Source organism: Phalacrocorax aristotelis, chromosome 1, assembly GCF_949628215.1.
Source record: "Phalacrocorax aristotelis chromosome 1, bGulAri2.1, whole genome shotgun sequence".
NCBI lineage: Eukaryota > Metazoa > Chordata > Aves > Suliformes > Phalacrocoracidae > Phalacrocorax > Phalacrocorax aristotelis.
Genome location: NC_134276.1, coordinates 61,150,202 through 61,167,328, shown reverse-complemented (window position 1 = coordinate 61,167,328; position 17,127 = coordinate 61,150,202). Strand labels below are relative to the sequence as shown.

At 47.4% G+C, this 17,127-nt stretch overlaps 1 protein-coding gene across 3 annotated transcripts in view; it reads left to right on the top strand.

Annotated features, from left to right (window-relative positions):
* Positions 1-419: 419 nt before the first annotated feature.
* The window catches only part of FGF14 (fibroblast growth factor 14), a 411,526-nt gene continuing 394,818 nt past the window's right edge, over positions 420-17,127 (top strand). For 2 of the 3 annotated variants that reach the window (XM_075090211.1, XM_075090202.1), the window contains exon 1: positions 420-1,157. In XM_075090211.1, coding sequence (XP_074946312.1) covers positions 950-1,157 — 208 coding nt within the window. In that variant the 5' untranslated portion in view covers positions 420-949. The remainder of the gene's footprint in view (positions 1,158-17,127) is intronic. The other variant, XM_075090213.1, reaches the window with a different exon arrangement.

The window sequence follows — 17,127 nt, the reverse complement described above, 5'->3', positions numbered from 1 at the left end:
GGCGAAAGCCAGCCTTCCCTTTTTTTCTTTTTTTTTTTTTGGGGGGGGGGGGCAGGTATCAGCGAGGGGGTCAGGACGCTTCATGGCGGCGGCGGGGTGGGTGGGGTGAGGTGTCCGCGGCCTGCGGGGCACCTCTGGGGCAGCCCTCCTGCCCTCCCCCGCGGGCGGTGCCGGGCCGGGCCGGGCCGCACGTGGGTACGTGACGGCGATCGGGGCCGGCGGGGGCTCGGCGGCTCCTCCTCCCCCGGCGCCCGGCGGCGACTGGGCGCCGAGGCTGCGGCGGGCGGCGGGGGGCGGCGCGGGGCGGGGGGTGCTGCCTCCTGCGCGGCGGTGCGGGGCGCAGCGGCAGCCGGGGCCGGCAGGAGAGCGGCCCGCGCGGGCGAGGGCGGGCGGCGGCGGCGGCGGGGCTGCGGGGCAGCGGCGGGACTGCGGGGCACCGGCGGGGCTGCGGGCGGGGTCGCGCCCGCGGCCGGCAGCCGTCTCTGCGCCCTGAGCCAGCCGGGCTTCGCCGGGTGCCGGCGGTGCGCTCTCCCGCCGCGGGGCTGCACAATGGCAGTCGTTCCGTAGGATGGATCCTGCCGTGGCTTTTGTTCTGCAGATCCACCCATCCTCCTAGCAGTCAAGTACCAGGCTATGGTTTTTTTTTTCTCTCTGGGGATCTTTCTTCCGCGTTTTGCCGGTGTCTCCGATGAGGTTTTGGCCTCGGCTGGGATTTCACTACCTTACTTTTCGTTTGGCTTCGTGCTGAAACAGAAACAAAAACCAAACCAAAACAAAAAAGGGATTTCTTTTATTTTCTCTCCACGCTTTTGGTTCTAATCCAGCGTTGATCTAGGGGGAATAACCATTCAGCCTGGCTGAAAAAAAAGCATCCGTTGAAAAGTGTCAAAGAAATACACCACGTGAGGAAAAAAAACTGGGAGAAGATCGGAATATAATCGGTTTTTCTATGATAAAACTGGTGCCCCTCTTCAGGAGAACTGGTCTCAATTTATTATTATGCAACCACAAGGATCTCTTCTTTCTCAGGGTGTATAAGCTGCTGGATTGCTTTTCGCCCAAATCAATGTGGTTTCTTTGGAACATTTTCAGCAAAGGATCGCATATGCTGCAGTGTCTTTGTGGCAAGAGTCTTAAGAAAAACAAGAACCAAACTGGTAAGCAATCCATTGCACTGCGTTGTTTTTCTTTTATGCTACCCTGTCTGTTGCTCGCCGAGGTAGATCTGCAATCCTGCTGAGGGGAGAAGGGGGGAAATATAACGAGACAGCACGGACATGCATGGCCATACGTGTATGAATAAGCAAGGAGCGGTATGGATTAGCTTCAGCCACTGTCACCACGGGGAAAAAAAAAAATGAAAGGCGACCCTAGCCCAGCCCGCATCTCCTAGTTTCTATGTGCTGTTTCCAAGGAGGAAACTTTTATATCGCTACCCTTTTTGAGGGAAGCCGGTAGAGCCCCCCTACCCCCAGTCCCGACCCCGGTGCGAGCCCCCCCGTGCCCACCCCCACGCAGTTTTGGGAAGAGGAGCCCGGCTCTCCCGTGCTGGTGGGAGCCGGCCCTGCCTGCGGTGGGTGAGTCTGCCGGGGCTCAGGTCCTGCACAGCACTTTCTGATTAGCTTGCAATATGTCAAACACCACCACACCCCCCGCCCCCCGCAACACACACACACACACACACACACACACACACACACACACACCCGCCCCGCTCGGCTTTTTGAAGCCAAGCCCGACACTTCCTCACCCACCCACCACCGCTCACCCCTGGCTGGGGGCTCCCCGTTAGCACTCACCCCCTGGGACTCTAGGCCAGGAAGGTGCAGGGGGGGTGAGGAAAGGGGGTGGACACTTTCTTGGGGCTTTGTGGCCAGACGGCAACTCCTATGCCAAGCGGCGGCGGCAGCAGCGCCCGGGCGGCTGCGTCTCCTCCGCCTCCCCGTGCCGGGATGACCCCTCTGGGCGCACGCCGGTGTCTCTGCCTGCGTCTCCGTGTCTGCCTGGCAGCCGGGATCGTGCGCTTCGGTTCAGCCCGGCTCCGAGGGGGAAACTTGCAGTACATTACATAAGAAATGCAAATGCAGGTGCTCTGGGCCGCCCGGTGCCGGGGGGGTCACGCCGCTGCTGTTGCATCCCTCTTGCTCGGGGCGGCCGTGCGGCCAAGCCCGCCGCTTGGCGAGCAAGGTGGGCGAGAAGAAGGGATGCTGGGCGGGCGGGCGGGAGAGCCGGGAGCTTTTCAGAGGAAATACCGGCCCTCCCCGCCCCCCCCCTCCCACCGGGCTCTGGTGTCCCCCCGCCGCCGCCGTGCTCGCTCCCCCCGGCCGGCAGGTTGTCTGCAAGCACTTTTGCGTGCCTGGGGAGGCGACAGCGGCTGGAGCCCGGGCTGTGAGGGGATGGATGCCGTGTGTGTGTGTGTGTGTGTGTGCGCCGGCTGCCCTGCAGTGGCAGCTCCCGAGCAGGAGGCTCCTGACGCTGGCACTGCAGTGTAGTAGATCATAGGCTCTCCTTGCTTCTCTGACACCCCAACATCAACAAGCAGCAGCCCTGGCAGCCCGCACCCCTCTCCGCCCCGACAGCCGGGGTGCCGGCTCCTGCTTCTCCCGGCTCAGGGCCGGTGCAGAGAGTCGTGGTGGGCACCTCGGCGGCTTTTTTTCTCTGCCCGCCCCCCCCCCGTTCCCGTTTGCGAGCTCGTCTCTCCCCTTTTCTCCCCGCCGCTGCCGCTGCAGCAAAGAGCAGCCACTTCTCAGCATACCAAAGAGGCCGAAATACCCCGCCGGAGGCTCTCAGCCTCCGGCAAAGTGCCCTTTGCTTCACTCGGCCCTTGGCGCTGCAGCGAGCGGCCCCCCTTCTCCTCCTGCCCCCCACCCCCGCCCCCGGGCGGAGGACACCTTCCAAGCCGTGTGCCCCCTCGGGCGGGACGGGGCGGGGCAGCCGACCACCCTCCCGCAGCCCATGGGGACGCCCCCTCATCCCCCTGCCCGGGCCGTGACCGCAGGGGCAGAGGAGAGCCTGCCCTGCCCACCCTGCCCGCCGCCGGCCGCCCCCCACGGGGGGCCCGGCTCCAGCGCCGTGGTGCTCTGGGCGATGCTCCGGACGAAGGGCTTGGGGGTGGTTTCTAGACCTTTCAGTTTGCATACCGGGGCGGGGAGGGGGGGAAGGCAGATACCGCCCTCCCGCCCCCCCAGGGCCCATGTCCTTTGCTTGCGGAGGGGAGGCTGGTAAAGAAACGTCCCCTGAAGCCGAGCCGTGTCCCTCGGGGTGCCGGGGACCCCAGCATACCATTCCCCCTCCCCAGTGACTTTGCCGCACTTGCCCCCTCTGCACGGGACGAGTGGGTTTTGGTGGCAGGAGTGTCACTGCAGCCCGCCCGTACTGCCACCCTGCCCGGGGAGGGCTGAGCAAGCGGGGCAGAGCCCGGGGGGAAAGGCGGGCTGGGGGTTCGCTGCCCCCCGCTGCCGCGGGTGCCCTGGTGGGGGGGGGAGGGGTCACAGGGCGGCGGGAGCGGTGGGGGCCTGCGGTTGCCGTCCCCGCCGGCCGGGTGCCCGGTCCCGCTTTCCTCCCGTGATCGCGGCGGAGGAGCCGGGACGCCGAGCCCAGCCGAACCGCATGCCCCGTCCTGACACCACGCTCCCGCTAAACTGCGGCTGGCTGGCTGCGGGGGCTGATAGCCCGCCGGGCCGGCTGAGCTGGTGGCTCGGCCACGGGCGCTGTGGCTCTGGGGGCAGGTCGCCTCCGCCTAGGCTGCGGTCGCCCGCGGGCGAGCCGGGGACCGGTGCCCTGGTGCCCTGCCCGGGCCGTGGGGCTCCCCCGCCGCGGGCAGCCGGAGAGCCCTGTCGCCGCTGCGGCACGGGGCTCCGCTACACCACACCCCGCCCCACCCCGCCGGGCCTCCCCCGGACCCCTTTGCCCTCCGAACTTTTCAGGAGCGACTGGGCTTTTTGGTCTCAAAAAACACCACATGAGCGAGCAGCTGCTGCGGATCAAGCCGTGTGGAAAATCAAGCAGGTTAAGCAGCCCCCCCCTCCGTGGGGTGCCCTCCTCCCGGGGCTCCCCTGCCATCCCCGGGGGCCCCAGCTGGCCCCCCCGGGCTTCCCGGCACGAAGCAGAGCTCCGGAGCGAGGGGCGAGAGGGGCGACAGGGGCAGGGAGGGATGGGGCGTCCCGTGGGGTGTGTGCAAGTCTCTGGCAGGGTTGCATCAGGAGGCTTTGGTTTTTATTTGGTAATAATTTTTTAATGGCCAAATATGTTTCAAATTTGGTATCCCAGAAAGAGGAGCTGCCTTTGATTGCTACAGTTATTTACCTCCTTACGTTTCTTCATAAGGAGAAAAAAGTTTACGCATCGGTAGGTGTGGCTTTGCTTGCACCGATTGAATTTTTTTGTGTTTTCCGGAGTTTAATAGTAGAAAAAGTAATGAAGCCGACATATCTTCAGCATCCTGTCCAGCATGAAAATATTTGCAATGTGTTAGTTTCCATGAGCCTCACTTGCTTTTGTAATTATTCCCATCTAACTCTGCCATTCTGGCTTATCGTACGTACAGAGAGGACTTCACAAAGCCTGAGACTTTAAAAGAGACTTTTTCTTGCACAGAGTTAAAAATTGCTTGAGACCATAAGGCCTGAGCCAGGGCTTGTGATGATAAGATCCCATCCTGGTGGCTTCCCACCCCCGAGGCTCTAAACTGGATACGTTATGTTAGGGCATGGCTGAGTCACGGGGAGGATTTGGGGCTTGAGGGGGAAGTGGGGAAGGAGGGGTAGCTCTGGGTGTTTTTTGAAGCAAATCCAGCAAGTGAATAGATTTTTTTTGTTGTTGTTACCAAATGACAGCTGTTAGGGTGCCCATGGGAGATGAGTTAGTTGGCTGGAGTAGTAGATGCCCCCATGGCAGGAACTGCTATCACATTTCACTCCTGGTGGCAGCCCAGCAGATAGAGGATGTATCGGGTTTCCTCTCCATTTACCTCCAAGGAGAGGCATCTCTCCAACTCAGTCAGGGGTGTTGACAGGAGAATAGATGGAAATTGGCATTGCTATAAATATGGTGCTGATAGAGGAGCTTGGGTTTTGGTAGTATCAATCTCATATCAATCTCAAACACAAAACATAAAAAGAAGAGCATCTGAGATGCAGGCTGTGGCTGGGCTGGGATCTCTGCGTAGTCCCTTGTTAAATCTCTTCTCTGTATAACAGACTGTTCTTTCATGGCCGCTTATCGTTTTGACAAAGTTTCTAAGCACAGCCATGTGAGGATGTGTTTGAAGGAGAAGCTTGGGTCCTGCCCATAAAATATATACTGTGTGTCTTTGAATTCTAAGTAAATTGCCCCCCCACCCCCACCGCTGCCTTCCTTACTTGTAGGAAACAAAGCTCCCACTAAAAGGCAAAGGGTGTTTTGCCTCAGTAAGGGCTGTGGGATTGGGTCCTTGAAGTTTCTTGCATGTAGGTCTGAAAAGCAGCTCTGACTGCCTAAATACCGTAATTCCTATAGTGTTAATCCAGCCGTGGTGTGTGTCTCGCTCAGATGTAAAATTGCCTATTTACATGTATTTCACCTACTGAAGTTTTGTCCTCTGTGGAATACATTCCCTGCATTTAACAAATTTAATTATTCTTGATCAAATTAAACTGCATATTCTAGTTGTCAAGGGGTAAAATTTATGCCTGCTCATGCATCTCCCTACTGTGATAAAATGTTTGCACCCGGTTCGATGTCCGCTAATGACAGGCCATTTATAAATTAATTGAAATATACAAAGGATGACTTAGGCTTAGGGAAAATATGAAAAATGTATTTACATATATCATTGGTTTAAATATTTAGATGTATGCAGTTTTTGTTTGAGTTTGATGTTTATTCTACTTACCTGCTTCAATTATGTTAAGTATATTAATTTTGAGCTAAAATTCCTATTGACTCCAGATTTAGATAAGGAGTGATTCAGATATTCAGAATTTGTCCCTTTGCAAAGATTTGCTGTCTAGTAAGTGCCTGTAAAAAGACAATCTGGAGAATAGAGAGAGTTGTTTGAAACTGGAAACTGTTTTTTCAAGAGGGCTTCATAAAACTAAAGAAACAGGAAGCAGGGCATTACACCGACTCTGAGGTGGCATTTTGTAGTTGGTGGGGGCACTGCTGAGGTTTTTGGGTAATCACTCAACACATAGGGTGAAACGCTGCAAGTCCAGAATGTGGCTGGATAAATGAAGTGGTTGTGTGCGCATTAAACTCTGCTGCATATTTACAGACGTTTGCCAAATGTGCCTGCGAGCACCGAGTCCTGCTGGAGCAGGTTTCATTCAGTGGAGGATGATCTTATTACTTCGGGAGCAGTGATTTGTTTCTACACCTAATCCTGTTTCATGTGGCTTTTGCAATTTTGGACACACTGTTACTTCCCTATGCCTGTTTTTCCTGCTTTTTAAAAATCGCAGACAATGTCTGAACAGTGCACGAGTGTGCTGTTGGTCGTTTTGTTTGCTTTTCGCATTACAGTGAATGATAGCTTTTCAAAGACAAATTACTAGTTTACCGAACAACTTGCTGAGTAGCAAAACATTGAATAATCTTAAAATTTTGCAGTCTCTGTTGTGGACAAAAAAAAAAATACTTGTTGCGGTGCAGCACAAGGCTTGAGGTACCTGAGAGCTACTTGACGCTGTACCGAAAGACTGTATACAGTAGAAAATAAACTTTGCAGGACTGGGGCCATGTTTAGTTCAGAAAGAGCCCACTTCTTACACAGAACGTGTTTCTACTGTCAGAACAAATGAAGTGACTGGGAAGAAAATCTTTTTGTTGGAGACCATGTGATGAAGTGCACGATGGAGTATATTCATCTTCAGACTGGCTATTAAAAAAATTATTTATCATGTTCTCGAAGCGGATCCTTAGAGGTTCTGAGCCACTCAAAAGTACTGAACATGATAGTTGCAAAGGGAACTGACGGTGTTTGGCACCATGATGGACCGAACTCAGATCGAGCAAAATGTATCTAAGTGATGTGTTCTTTTTAGTATACCCTGCAGCAAAGGTAAATAGTGAATGGGTAACTAACCAACTTGCTATGCAAATCAGGAGCACACTGAATTTGATGAGGATTTTTTGAGGGCAAAACCTCAAATATCGTTAAGTGAAAGGCTTTTAATGGATAAATGGAATGCAGGTTTGGTCTGTCTGTAGCATAAGCTGTTAGCAGCACTCACAATAAGTATTAGCAAGGAAAGGATGATGAGACAGCGCTGGGAAGTCAGGATAATATCTGTAGTAAAATTCAATGCACAAGTCAGAACAATAACACCTTCTGTAGTAAAATTCAATGCCCTAGTTTAGTGTGTATGCTGTGTTGAACATAATCAACATTTTAATAGTTTGAGGGTCAATATTGGATTGTTGTGTGGGGCAAATGACAATAAATGACACGCAGTTGCTAGCAGAAACTGACGGTGTAATTTTAATGTCCGTATTTTGTGTTTTCACTCTGAAACCACCTGATTTTACTTTTAACTGGGAACAGCATGAAGAATTGCACTCAACAAGTTTAATGTTTGCATACAGAAGGTAATGTCTTGGAAATTACTTGGCTTAATCATTTTGTGGCACTAAAATTAACCAGATCCTGTCAGACAGTAGAACTGAACCAAGGTTAAACATTTTAACTCCACTGGAATTGTTTGGCTTTTGCTCTCGACAGTGGTACAAATAAGTTGTAATCCTCTATGAAAAATTTGTTTTAAGGAGATTCCAGAAAGGTCCGTACTCCACTGAGCTGGTAGGGGAATAGACTTCGCAATTGCCTGAAAATGCATCATGTCACCCGTGGGGTTTTTTTGTGCGGATTTGTCATCTGGAAAGCTAAGAACATAGTGAGGACACAGAATGTGCGGGACTTGCACCTCAGCTTTTAAACATGTCCTGTCTCCAGCTCTGGGCGTTAGGTGGTGTAAGAAAAATATAAGGCACGGGTCAAATCTAGGTTTGATCCTTCTCCTAATCTATCCTTTTCAGCTGTCACTGGACTGTCTTAAGTTGGAGCTTTTATTCAGGCCACTGCACAGATAGTAGCCTCTGAAGGAGGTATATACCTTTACTTGTCAAACAGCATTTCTATTTTGGGCATCAAAAACCACGTGGCATTGAGCTCCACGTAACCACGTGCTGTGTGGAAAGGGTGTGGAGGGGTTTGTGCTTTCAGTGGGTACTCCTTGGTTCTTCTCCAGTTGAAAAACGGAGGCTAACCCTGCTACTCCTGCTCCATGTTTGTGATTACCCATTAAGGGGAGCTTTTCAGGGGTATCTCGTGTGTAAGGTGAAAAGCAGTTCCTTCATGGTGCCTTCTCCTTCCTTGAACTATCAGAAAATCCTCTGTATTTCTATCATCTTGGTTCCAATGCAGTATACCTAACTTGCCTTTGCTGAGGATTTAGGATGACTCTGGCTTTAGAGGACATAGATGAGACAGTAGCTGACGCATCCCTTTGCATGGGGATCTGCTGCTGTGGTCCTCCTGAAGTCGGTGGAGGTTTCTCGTTGTGTGCATGGGTGTGTGCAGAGTATTGCCCATAGTTTCACCATAGACCAGAAGCTCACAAAACTGTAGGGCTAGGATGAGTTGGGAGTCCTGTGTTGGTAGGTTGCCTCTGCTTTCGTCCAGCTAAAAGGAGTTCATTCCTATGGATTTTCTAGGCCTATGGGATTTTCTAGGCCCTCCTGCAAAGGGCATGTTTTCACAGAGTCCTTTCTCTTGAGGGAAGAAGCAGGATATTTCTCCCTTGAAAAAGTTTTTAAAGAATTAAGCTCTAGCGTGATCAAAACCTAGAATTTTGTATCAGTGTTGAATGCGGTTTGAATGGGAGAGAGAGCTTGCATATAAGAGCAAAGACTCCTGTTTACATATAAATCTCTTGGTTCTCACCAATGCTAGCAAAGGAAATATAAAGGAATTTCATTGCCCTTTAATGAGGTTTAAGCTGAAAATGTTAATTTAAGGAAGGCGAGTTTGCCAGACTTGTTACTCCTTCAGTAAATGTACTTCTGAGCATGTCCTGCTACATTTAAACAAAACGTTCAAATTAAACAGTTCCCAGCTCATGCTTCTCATTAGAGAAGTGCATTAGGGAACATTACTATTGCCCAGTAGTTTCTACAAGTATCACTTGTGGCTAATATAGGTACATTTATTGACATGGAATAAGATGAACAGGAACTACTACTGCAAAACATAGCGGCAGATATAGAAAAAGATGTGGAAAAATTATGGAGTAAGGAAATGCTGAAAAAAATTAGTTAAATCATTAGTACAGCAGTATCTTGTAAAATAGAGTATCCTCTCAGGAACATCTTAATAAGGGTTAAATTAATAGTAGTGCTTACTAATTCATAGTGCTCAGGATATGACAAAACACTTGACAGTTCTGATTTTCTTGCAACTAGAAATTGCAAGTCAGTACCCAGACTGCTAATAGCCCCTGAGAAACTGAACCTAAACGTGATTTAGGCAGATTATCCCACTAGGAGATCAACCCAAGATCTCAGATGTGAATTAACTTCAGTCTGTCTAAAACCCAGGTGAAATTTTGTGGCTTGGACTCTTTCAGCTTTCACTAAAATCCGTGTTTTTAAATGGCATTAGCGGATGGATTAAAATTTGTAAAACCTTGTTCCCCACTGAGATTTCCTCCTAGCCCCTTGCCAGTATAAATCTTTTTTAATGTTTGTCCCCATGTGAAGGAGACTTCATGCCTCAAAAACTGGGGTTATACGGACTTTCAGAACCGACATCGGCTAGTCTCCTGGATTTACTCAGACCTGTTTTATCTCTGTGAATATGACCCTGACCTGTCCCAAACACTGTCACCTCCATTATAGCCACTCACACCTCTTTCAGGTCTTTCACCTGCTGCTTTTACAGGCATCTCACCTTTTGACATTGGGTTAGGGTCCCTGAGGAGAATTAGCCCTTAACTATATTTCTTTCAGATATTTTTAAGTTCTCTCCACCAGTTGGAATAATTAGCTAGTGGCAGTGAGCAGAACAACTGTACAGGTTGTTACTGATGTAATAGATGTTTATGATGGATGAAGGGTAGGCTGACGGACTATGTCTTATTGGGCATGAGTTGTACGAATGATTGGTTTCCCACTTTCTGCTAATTTGCAGTAGCAGAACAGTAGCAGAAGTACATAAATGCAGAGGCAGTAAAGCAACTGTGATTGATTAGGAAAAGACAGTAAAAACAGCAAGAGGATTCAGAATACCTAAGAACAAATGTTACCCTTTCATTTATTTTGAGGATTGTTTGAGGATATTACTTGCTTGAGGATAAAATGCTTTATGTGGGATTCTGCTGTTAAAGCAGGACTCCTCAGCTTCCAGGAGAGTTTTCTGGATAATATTGCTGAGCAATTCTTACTTGACCTAGTAGGGAATTGGTTCCAGGTCCTGGCTTTGCCTGCTCACATGGGTGCTACGTGCCTCCTCGAAGCTTGTGGCCATGGTACCCTGCTGAAGAGTTCCCAGAGAATTGCAAAATCCATGTGGATGCAAGGCATGCCCCATATGTCCATACCTTCTGCAGGGTACGGACAGAGTGAACTTGTGGTCTGGATCGTGCTCACCTTTGATTCACCTTGTTCACCTTTGACTGAGTTCACTTTTGATAGTCCAGTCTTGAGATATTATGGTATGAGAGGGTCATAACATGCCACTTCAGTGCAACATGCTCTAGGGTTTCTGCTGACCAGGGACATTTGTGGCAAATGCAGTGACTGTATGTATATGTGAATGCCGTTACCTTTGAAATTTGTGGCACGGTCTCTTTGCCCTTGGAACAGGGCACTTAAAAGCAGTATGGGATTGTTTTACAGCAAATATGTCATTATGTAGTGTTTGTATTGAAGACCCACATTTTCTGAAGGAGGCCTTACTTTGTTTTAGGACTTCAAACCCTGATAAATGGACTTTAAACCCTGACAATTTTTGTGGAGTTGTAAAAGTGTAAAAGAAAAAATGAAGCTGTTGTAGTTTCCTAGGTAATACATATCTGGGTAAAATCAATGAGTTCACTCACGGCAGGAGGCGTGTGTGCCTAGGTAGTGGGAATGGAATCACTGTGATTTTGTGTTCTAGTGTCCTTCCTCATTTCAGCTTTGCAGTTTATAGCAGATGATGTATCTGGGCTATTACTGACATGAAGTGGAGATGAGTCCTGTGATTTGTGGGCCACAGAAGACATTCTTTCCTCATTGAAGGTTTTTAGTGAAAGTGTGTCTTAGAAGACATTGGCTTTTTTTAGCACTTCAATGTCACGCAGGTTGATTTTGAGCGTTGCTATACACCATTGAGGAAAACACAATCTAAGGGGTTCCTCAAGATACCTAAGTAAATATGGTGCTCTTGAGTAAAAAAGAAGTCTTTAAGCACAATGAGAAAAAATAATTGAACCTAAGGATATGCAGGAGAATATCATGGTAGTTTAACTGTATGGCTACTTAGTTTCATGGCCTCTTAGATGCTGGATCAGAACAATTTTATTCCAGTTGTGCCAGCTGCCATCAGGATGAAAATGGAGGCAGCAGTTTAGGACCTTATAACCAACATAGAAATAAGCTGTAAATTGTGCAGGCTAGGTTAAAACCTTTTAATAAAATATCAGGAGAAACAACAACATGAGGGTTCATTATGTTTGCTGAGGCCCATTTTCCTCGGCTTTCAGTGGCTACTTGGAGTGACTGTGGTCTAAGCTGGCTGCCAAAAAGAATCCCTGCTAATAGGTTTAAGATGTAAGATGAGGAAAAGATAAATGCTAAGCCCTTCTAGTCATATATGTAGGTTAAGAATTTGGGGGTGGAACTTGATGAAGTTTGAACAAAAGTAAGTCAGAATGCGATGTTAGTACATTAGGTGAGATTTTTTTCAAGTGCTGTGTGGATGATACATGAATAGTGTAGGATGCTTTCTCTCCCACTTATTCTCAGAGGGAGATGAAAAACCAGAACGACAAAAGAAATTATAAAGTAAATAATAAAGGGATTAAAGGAATCTATAGTCATTTAGAAAGGTTAGTGATAGAAAATCCTACAGGCAAGCAGAATTTAGAAATTGTTTAAGCTACTTATCAATTGAAGAGCAAATAGATCTGAAATTTAAGGACATTTTCATGGAAAACATCTATTTCTAGAAGTTATTCTTTCCCAAGGACATCTAAAAGAGTTACAGTTGAGAGTCTAGCTTCTCTCAATTTATTCCATTTATAGCTATCTTGCTAAAGGTGAGATATCCTTGTAAATGTTGCTTTGCTTTTATAAATGAAGGTGCTCCCACACTCTCATGAGTCTACCAGCTGTCAACGCATAGCTCTGAAGGAGTGGCCTCCAGGGTGACCTTAGGCTGTGTCCAGTGCCTCCTGCGTGCCTTCCTGCTGTCGCATGGCCGGTCTGCAAGCCGTCTGCGTGAGCACGCTGGGCAGCCCTTACTCATTTGGACCTACGTGGTTGTGTGGAGTCCTACATGTGCTCCAGCTGCCTGGGCTAACACCTGCAGGCTCACCTGCAGGGGACATGGCACATGAGTCCTCTCGTGAGGGTGGCCCTCAAGCTCCACTGGAACAGTCAGCGTAGTGCTGGTGAGAGGAAATGTATTGTTTGCCGCCCCCTCCCCCAACTGATTTACAACACAACTTTTAAAATGCAGTGTATGTGCTTCTGTGGGTCTTAAGGCTTTGTAAATCTTTGTATCAGACACCACGCACTGGGCAGTATAGGCTGTAGAGCTATCCAACACTGGAAGCATTTCAATAGCTTTTGTCTCTATCAGGAGGTTTCAAAGGCATTTCTGCACACTAGCAAGCATTAGACACTGTGAAGGAGGGTAGTATAGGTTCAGTATTAACTTGTCTTTTTCTTCCAATAGGTTATTAAGTCCACAATCAAATAGGTCAAGAATGTTAGGTGCCATTCAGACCTAGCAGATCACCATAACTCTGCGTCAAGAAGCTTATACTGGAGATCTTAAAGTAACTTCAAAGGGAGAGCCAGGCTCTTCTTCTCATTAACAGATGGCAAGTAAGAATTGTGAGTAAGAACTGTCCACCTTCAGTTTGGCATTGATATCTTTCCCCCACCTTAAACTCCTCCTAGTTGCTCAGAAACCTGAGACTGAATTTATACTGATTAATTAAAAAGGGCCAGGGACTGATCCAAGCCAAATGGCTTTGGCTGGCTCATGGCCACATTGCTTGCAGTTACCACCCTCCCTAGCAGATTTGACTTGGAGAGAGCTAGCTGAAGTGGTCCAAAACCGCCTGGTGCTTAAGGAACAAGCATGGGGGTCTTGCAGGGGTCCAGCACTTCTTTTATTTAGCAGTATTAGCACAGCCAAAGGGGATCAGAAAACTCCTTTCACCTCCACTAAGGACAGTTAAGGCAAGCTTTGCTCGTAGGGTGATTTACTTGTGCCCCCAGCCTCAGTGTGGGAACATACGTGGACTAATAACAGCGTATGACGCCTTCCCAACCAGGCAAAGGGGGTATTAGAGCTTCAGTAGAAGGGATGAATTCCAGCTTCATCCTTTGAGGAAGGAGTATGTAGAAAGGGGTTTCCCATGGGGTCTTGGTTAACCCTGTGAAAAGCTGGTGGAGAAAGGAGACCAGAGTATAGCAGCTGAACAGCAGGGACACAAGTCTGCAAGGAATGAGCCATAATGAATTTCTGAGGAGGGAAATTCAGACAGGAAGGGAGGCACAGTCTTGCTTGGTGAAGCAACAGGTTTCCCCTTTCTCCTCTCTCTGACAAGAAGAAGATGCAACTCCAGGGTAAGGAAGAGCTACAAGACAGGAGGTTTCCTCTGTCTCTATAGAAAACCTTTTTCTTCTGCTTCACTGACTTGTACCTGCTTTCCTCCTCACTGGCCTTACTAGGGATCACCCCTTCACTTGCGTGAGCTCGTGCAACGAAACTGGTCAATGCTATCAGTCATCTGAGTAACCTGTGTTTTACTGCACACCCATCTTCTGTTTGCTGAGCTATATGGACACTGACCTGAGTTGCTGCTGCATGTGCTTCTTGGTTTTCCTTTAATTAAAGGGTATATATTTCTCCCTGCGTGACCACCAGTTCCTCTCTTCCCTTACATAGTTGTGAGGAGCACAAGTAAAGAAACATTTTTACTGATTATTGATGCTTTAAATATTTTGGCAGGCTAAATCTGGTCATTATGAATTAAAAGGGTCTGTCTTATAGTCTGACAGTACGCTCTGGTATATTTATGTATTTTGCCTATATTAATGAAAATCAGAAATCATAAAGGATTTTGGGTTTGGTTTTTTCTCTGTTGTTTTTTTTTTTTTAATAGCTTTAGGGAAAATTGGTTTATAGCAGTTGGAATCTCTTGATTCTTTTCTCTGAGGTTGCAAAGGGTTTACTCTTGCATTTAATGCTAAATATGAAAAGGTTGAATTTAAGCAGTGGATTCTCCGCTTTTCATGAATTCCCTGAAAACCCCTTAAGGAAACTGTTGCTTTACAAATTGAAAATCTGAAGAAACACAGGTATCATTACTTAATCTGGGACTAAGAAGGGTGTTGCATTTAACAAGAACAGAGATTTTTATGTTTTCATGGCCTACAGTAAAGCCAATTGTGAAAAGCTCTGACGATGGGACATAGTTTTGTGGTGCCTTAAAATAAAGCACAGTGGGGGGCTCTGTTCAGCATGGGGGATTGTTATGAAGAGCTGGGATTTCTGAAACCACTCCAACCACTCTGTAAATTTGGTAGTGAAGTCAAATCTTCTAAGCTGGTAAAAGTTTTTTAGCAATAGAGGAGTAAGAGACTTCCAGTAGAAATACTTCTCAATTTATCTTGGAAACTGTTTCTTTGGTTAGTAGCACATTAATGTAACATGTCTAGGACCTTTCACACGTTGTGGTTAGCCAACTTGGGCCAGACTAACTGCGCTGAGATTCCTTCCAAGAGTGAAAACATCTTTTCTTCATTCCCCCTTCCAGGCTGGGGAAATAAAGCTTTTTGCTGTCTCGTCATTTTCAGTGTCTTTCTTTTTGGCATGCTATCTGAAAGCACCAGCTTTAATCCTTCTTCTGGAAGTTCCTTGTTATTTGCTTTATGCTACAGTGCTCCATTGTCAGATTAGGTCATCAAAGACCTCCAAAGCAGGGTTTTACAGGAGGAAAAAGGGAGCATGCTCTCTGTGGCCAGAGCATGGGACCATTCTTGTGATGGAAGTCATCTTTGCCCTCGGAGGAAAAGAAGGGGGAGGGTTTTATGGCCTTGGCACTCTGCTTTGGGTTTATAAAATCTAGCTAAATTTAAATACTCAAATCTTCTATTGCTAATCCACCACTCCTTGGTCTCTGTATGAAGTGGCCCCTGTTTCTGTGGAAGACAATGATTTTCATGTTAAGATTAAATGGTTCTGTGCTTAATCTGCTATTACTTGAATAATTCTTACAGCATCAGACTCAGTCTGCTCCATCTTCTTGTGTATTTTAACTTACAGTGACTAATTTGCAGAACAAGCATGTCTTCCCTAGTTTGCATCCAAGGGCATTAACATACAGTGAAACTAATCTACGTCTACAGAAACCAAATAGAACAAGCAGCAAATGAATGGTTGAGACAGAACGACAATTTCCTCCTATGTGAACATGGTCCCCTTGGGTTTTCCCTCTAAAGAGAATTGAGCTTTTTCTCAGAATCACAAAGTTCTTGTCTTTTTCATTGCTTTCACTCTATTAGGTACAGGCAACAGCAGAAGCCAGAACAAGCTGGAGGTTACACAAATAGATTTCAGAAGTCTCAGTGTGTCTTCACTGAAGGCCCTTGAAGCAAATTTCTAAAATGAAAGGCTGAGTTAGCAGGAATTCCTAATAATTTTGAAAAATACTTCTCAAAAAGGAATATCAGAGAATGGAAGTTCAAACTGCCAACGTTGCAATATACAAATTAAGAAGTGGGTCACCTGGTAGTCTCCTTGCCCTTGACACATGGCACTAATGTTTTCTCCCTGAGGGGCATGTGCAACAGCAATATCCTAAGTCCTTGACAGAGGACTGTCTTTTTAAAAATTATTATTATTATTTTAATCCAATACAGAATGATCTGGCCAGTGTAGAAGTATGTGGTATCTGTTGATATTAACAGTACTTTTCAAGGAATAGCACTAAAAATACTTATTAATGTCAGATATAATGGTGAGTTTATAAAGCTTCTGAAAGAGCACTAGTGTAATGGCCGGTATATAACATGCTGCTATGTGGACAGCAGCACGCTCTTCAACTAATTATGAAATAAAGGTCTATCATCGAAACAAAACATAAAAATTCTTGCTTTAAGTTCAGTGCTGTTCGACTTAGGAGGGCAGTTAAGCCAAAAAGCTCTGTGATCCTAAACCCAGTGTTCATGGCACCCCCTGTGAGTGCCTAAGCCTTTGGAACTGAGAATACACTGAGACAGTCAGGCAGCCGAGGCAGTGAAGCAGTGTTTTCTGGAGAGTTTATAGGAACCGGTGATATGCAATTTGTTTAAATTACCAGTGAGCAGTTCTACATTAACAATTGCCTTAGTCCTAGTAAGTAGGAGTGTCTGGAGAGTGGTGCTTTGCGTGCTCAGGTCATACCTGTGCTTCCAGAGAAGCCAGATCTTTCATCACACCCAACGCTTTCTTACCAAAAGGATGGAAGCTTTATTGCTCAGATACTTTCACACTCGCATTTTAAATCAGTGTGCCTTTGCATTCCTGTCTTCTTTTTTCTGTTTTGTTCATAACTGTGCTAACTGTTACCACACTATTTTCAAGGTCATAAATTAGCCACGGCTCCTATACTTCCTGTCATAGCCCCGTTAAAAGACACCATTTTTGTCATTGTATTCCACAGCTGATGACCGGTGGGCTGTTCTTGCCCCTAGATGCATAGTTACCTAATTGGAGATTAAGCAATACTTTAATTCAAATATGTAAATAATATTCCATTACAGAATTTCTTTAACTGTATTTCTTCTTCTTTGCCCCCAGAGGACACGGGCATGGGAAAATTACTTTTGCCAGTGTCATGGTTTCTACTACAGTCCATCTGCTTCTTCCCCTCCTTCCTGCTTCAGCTCTCT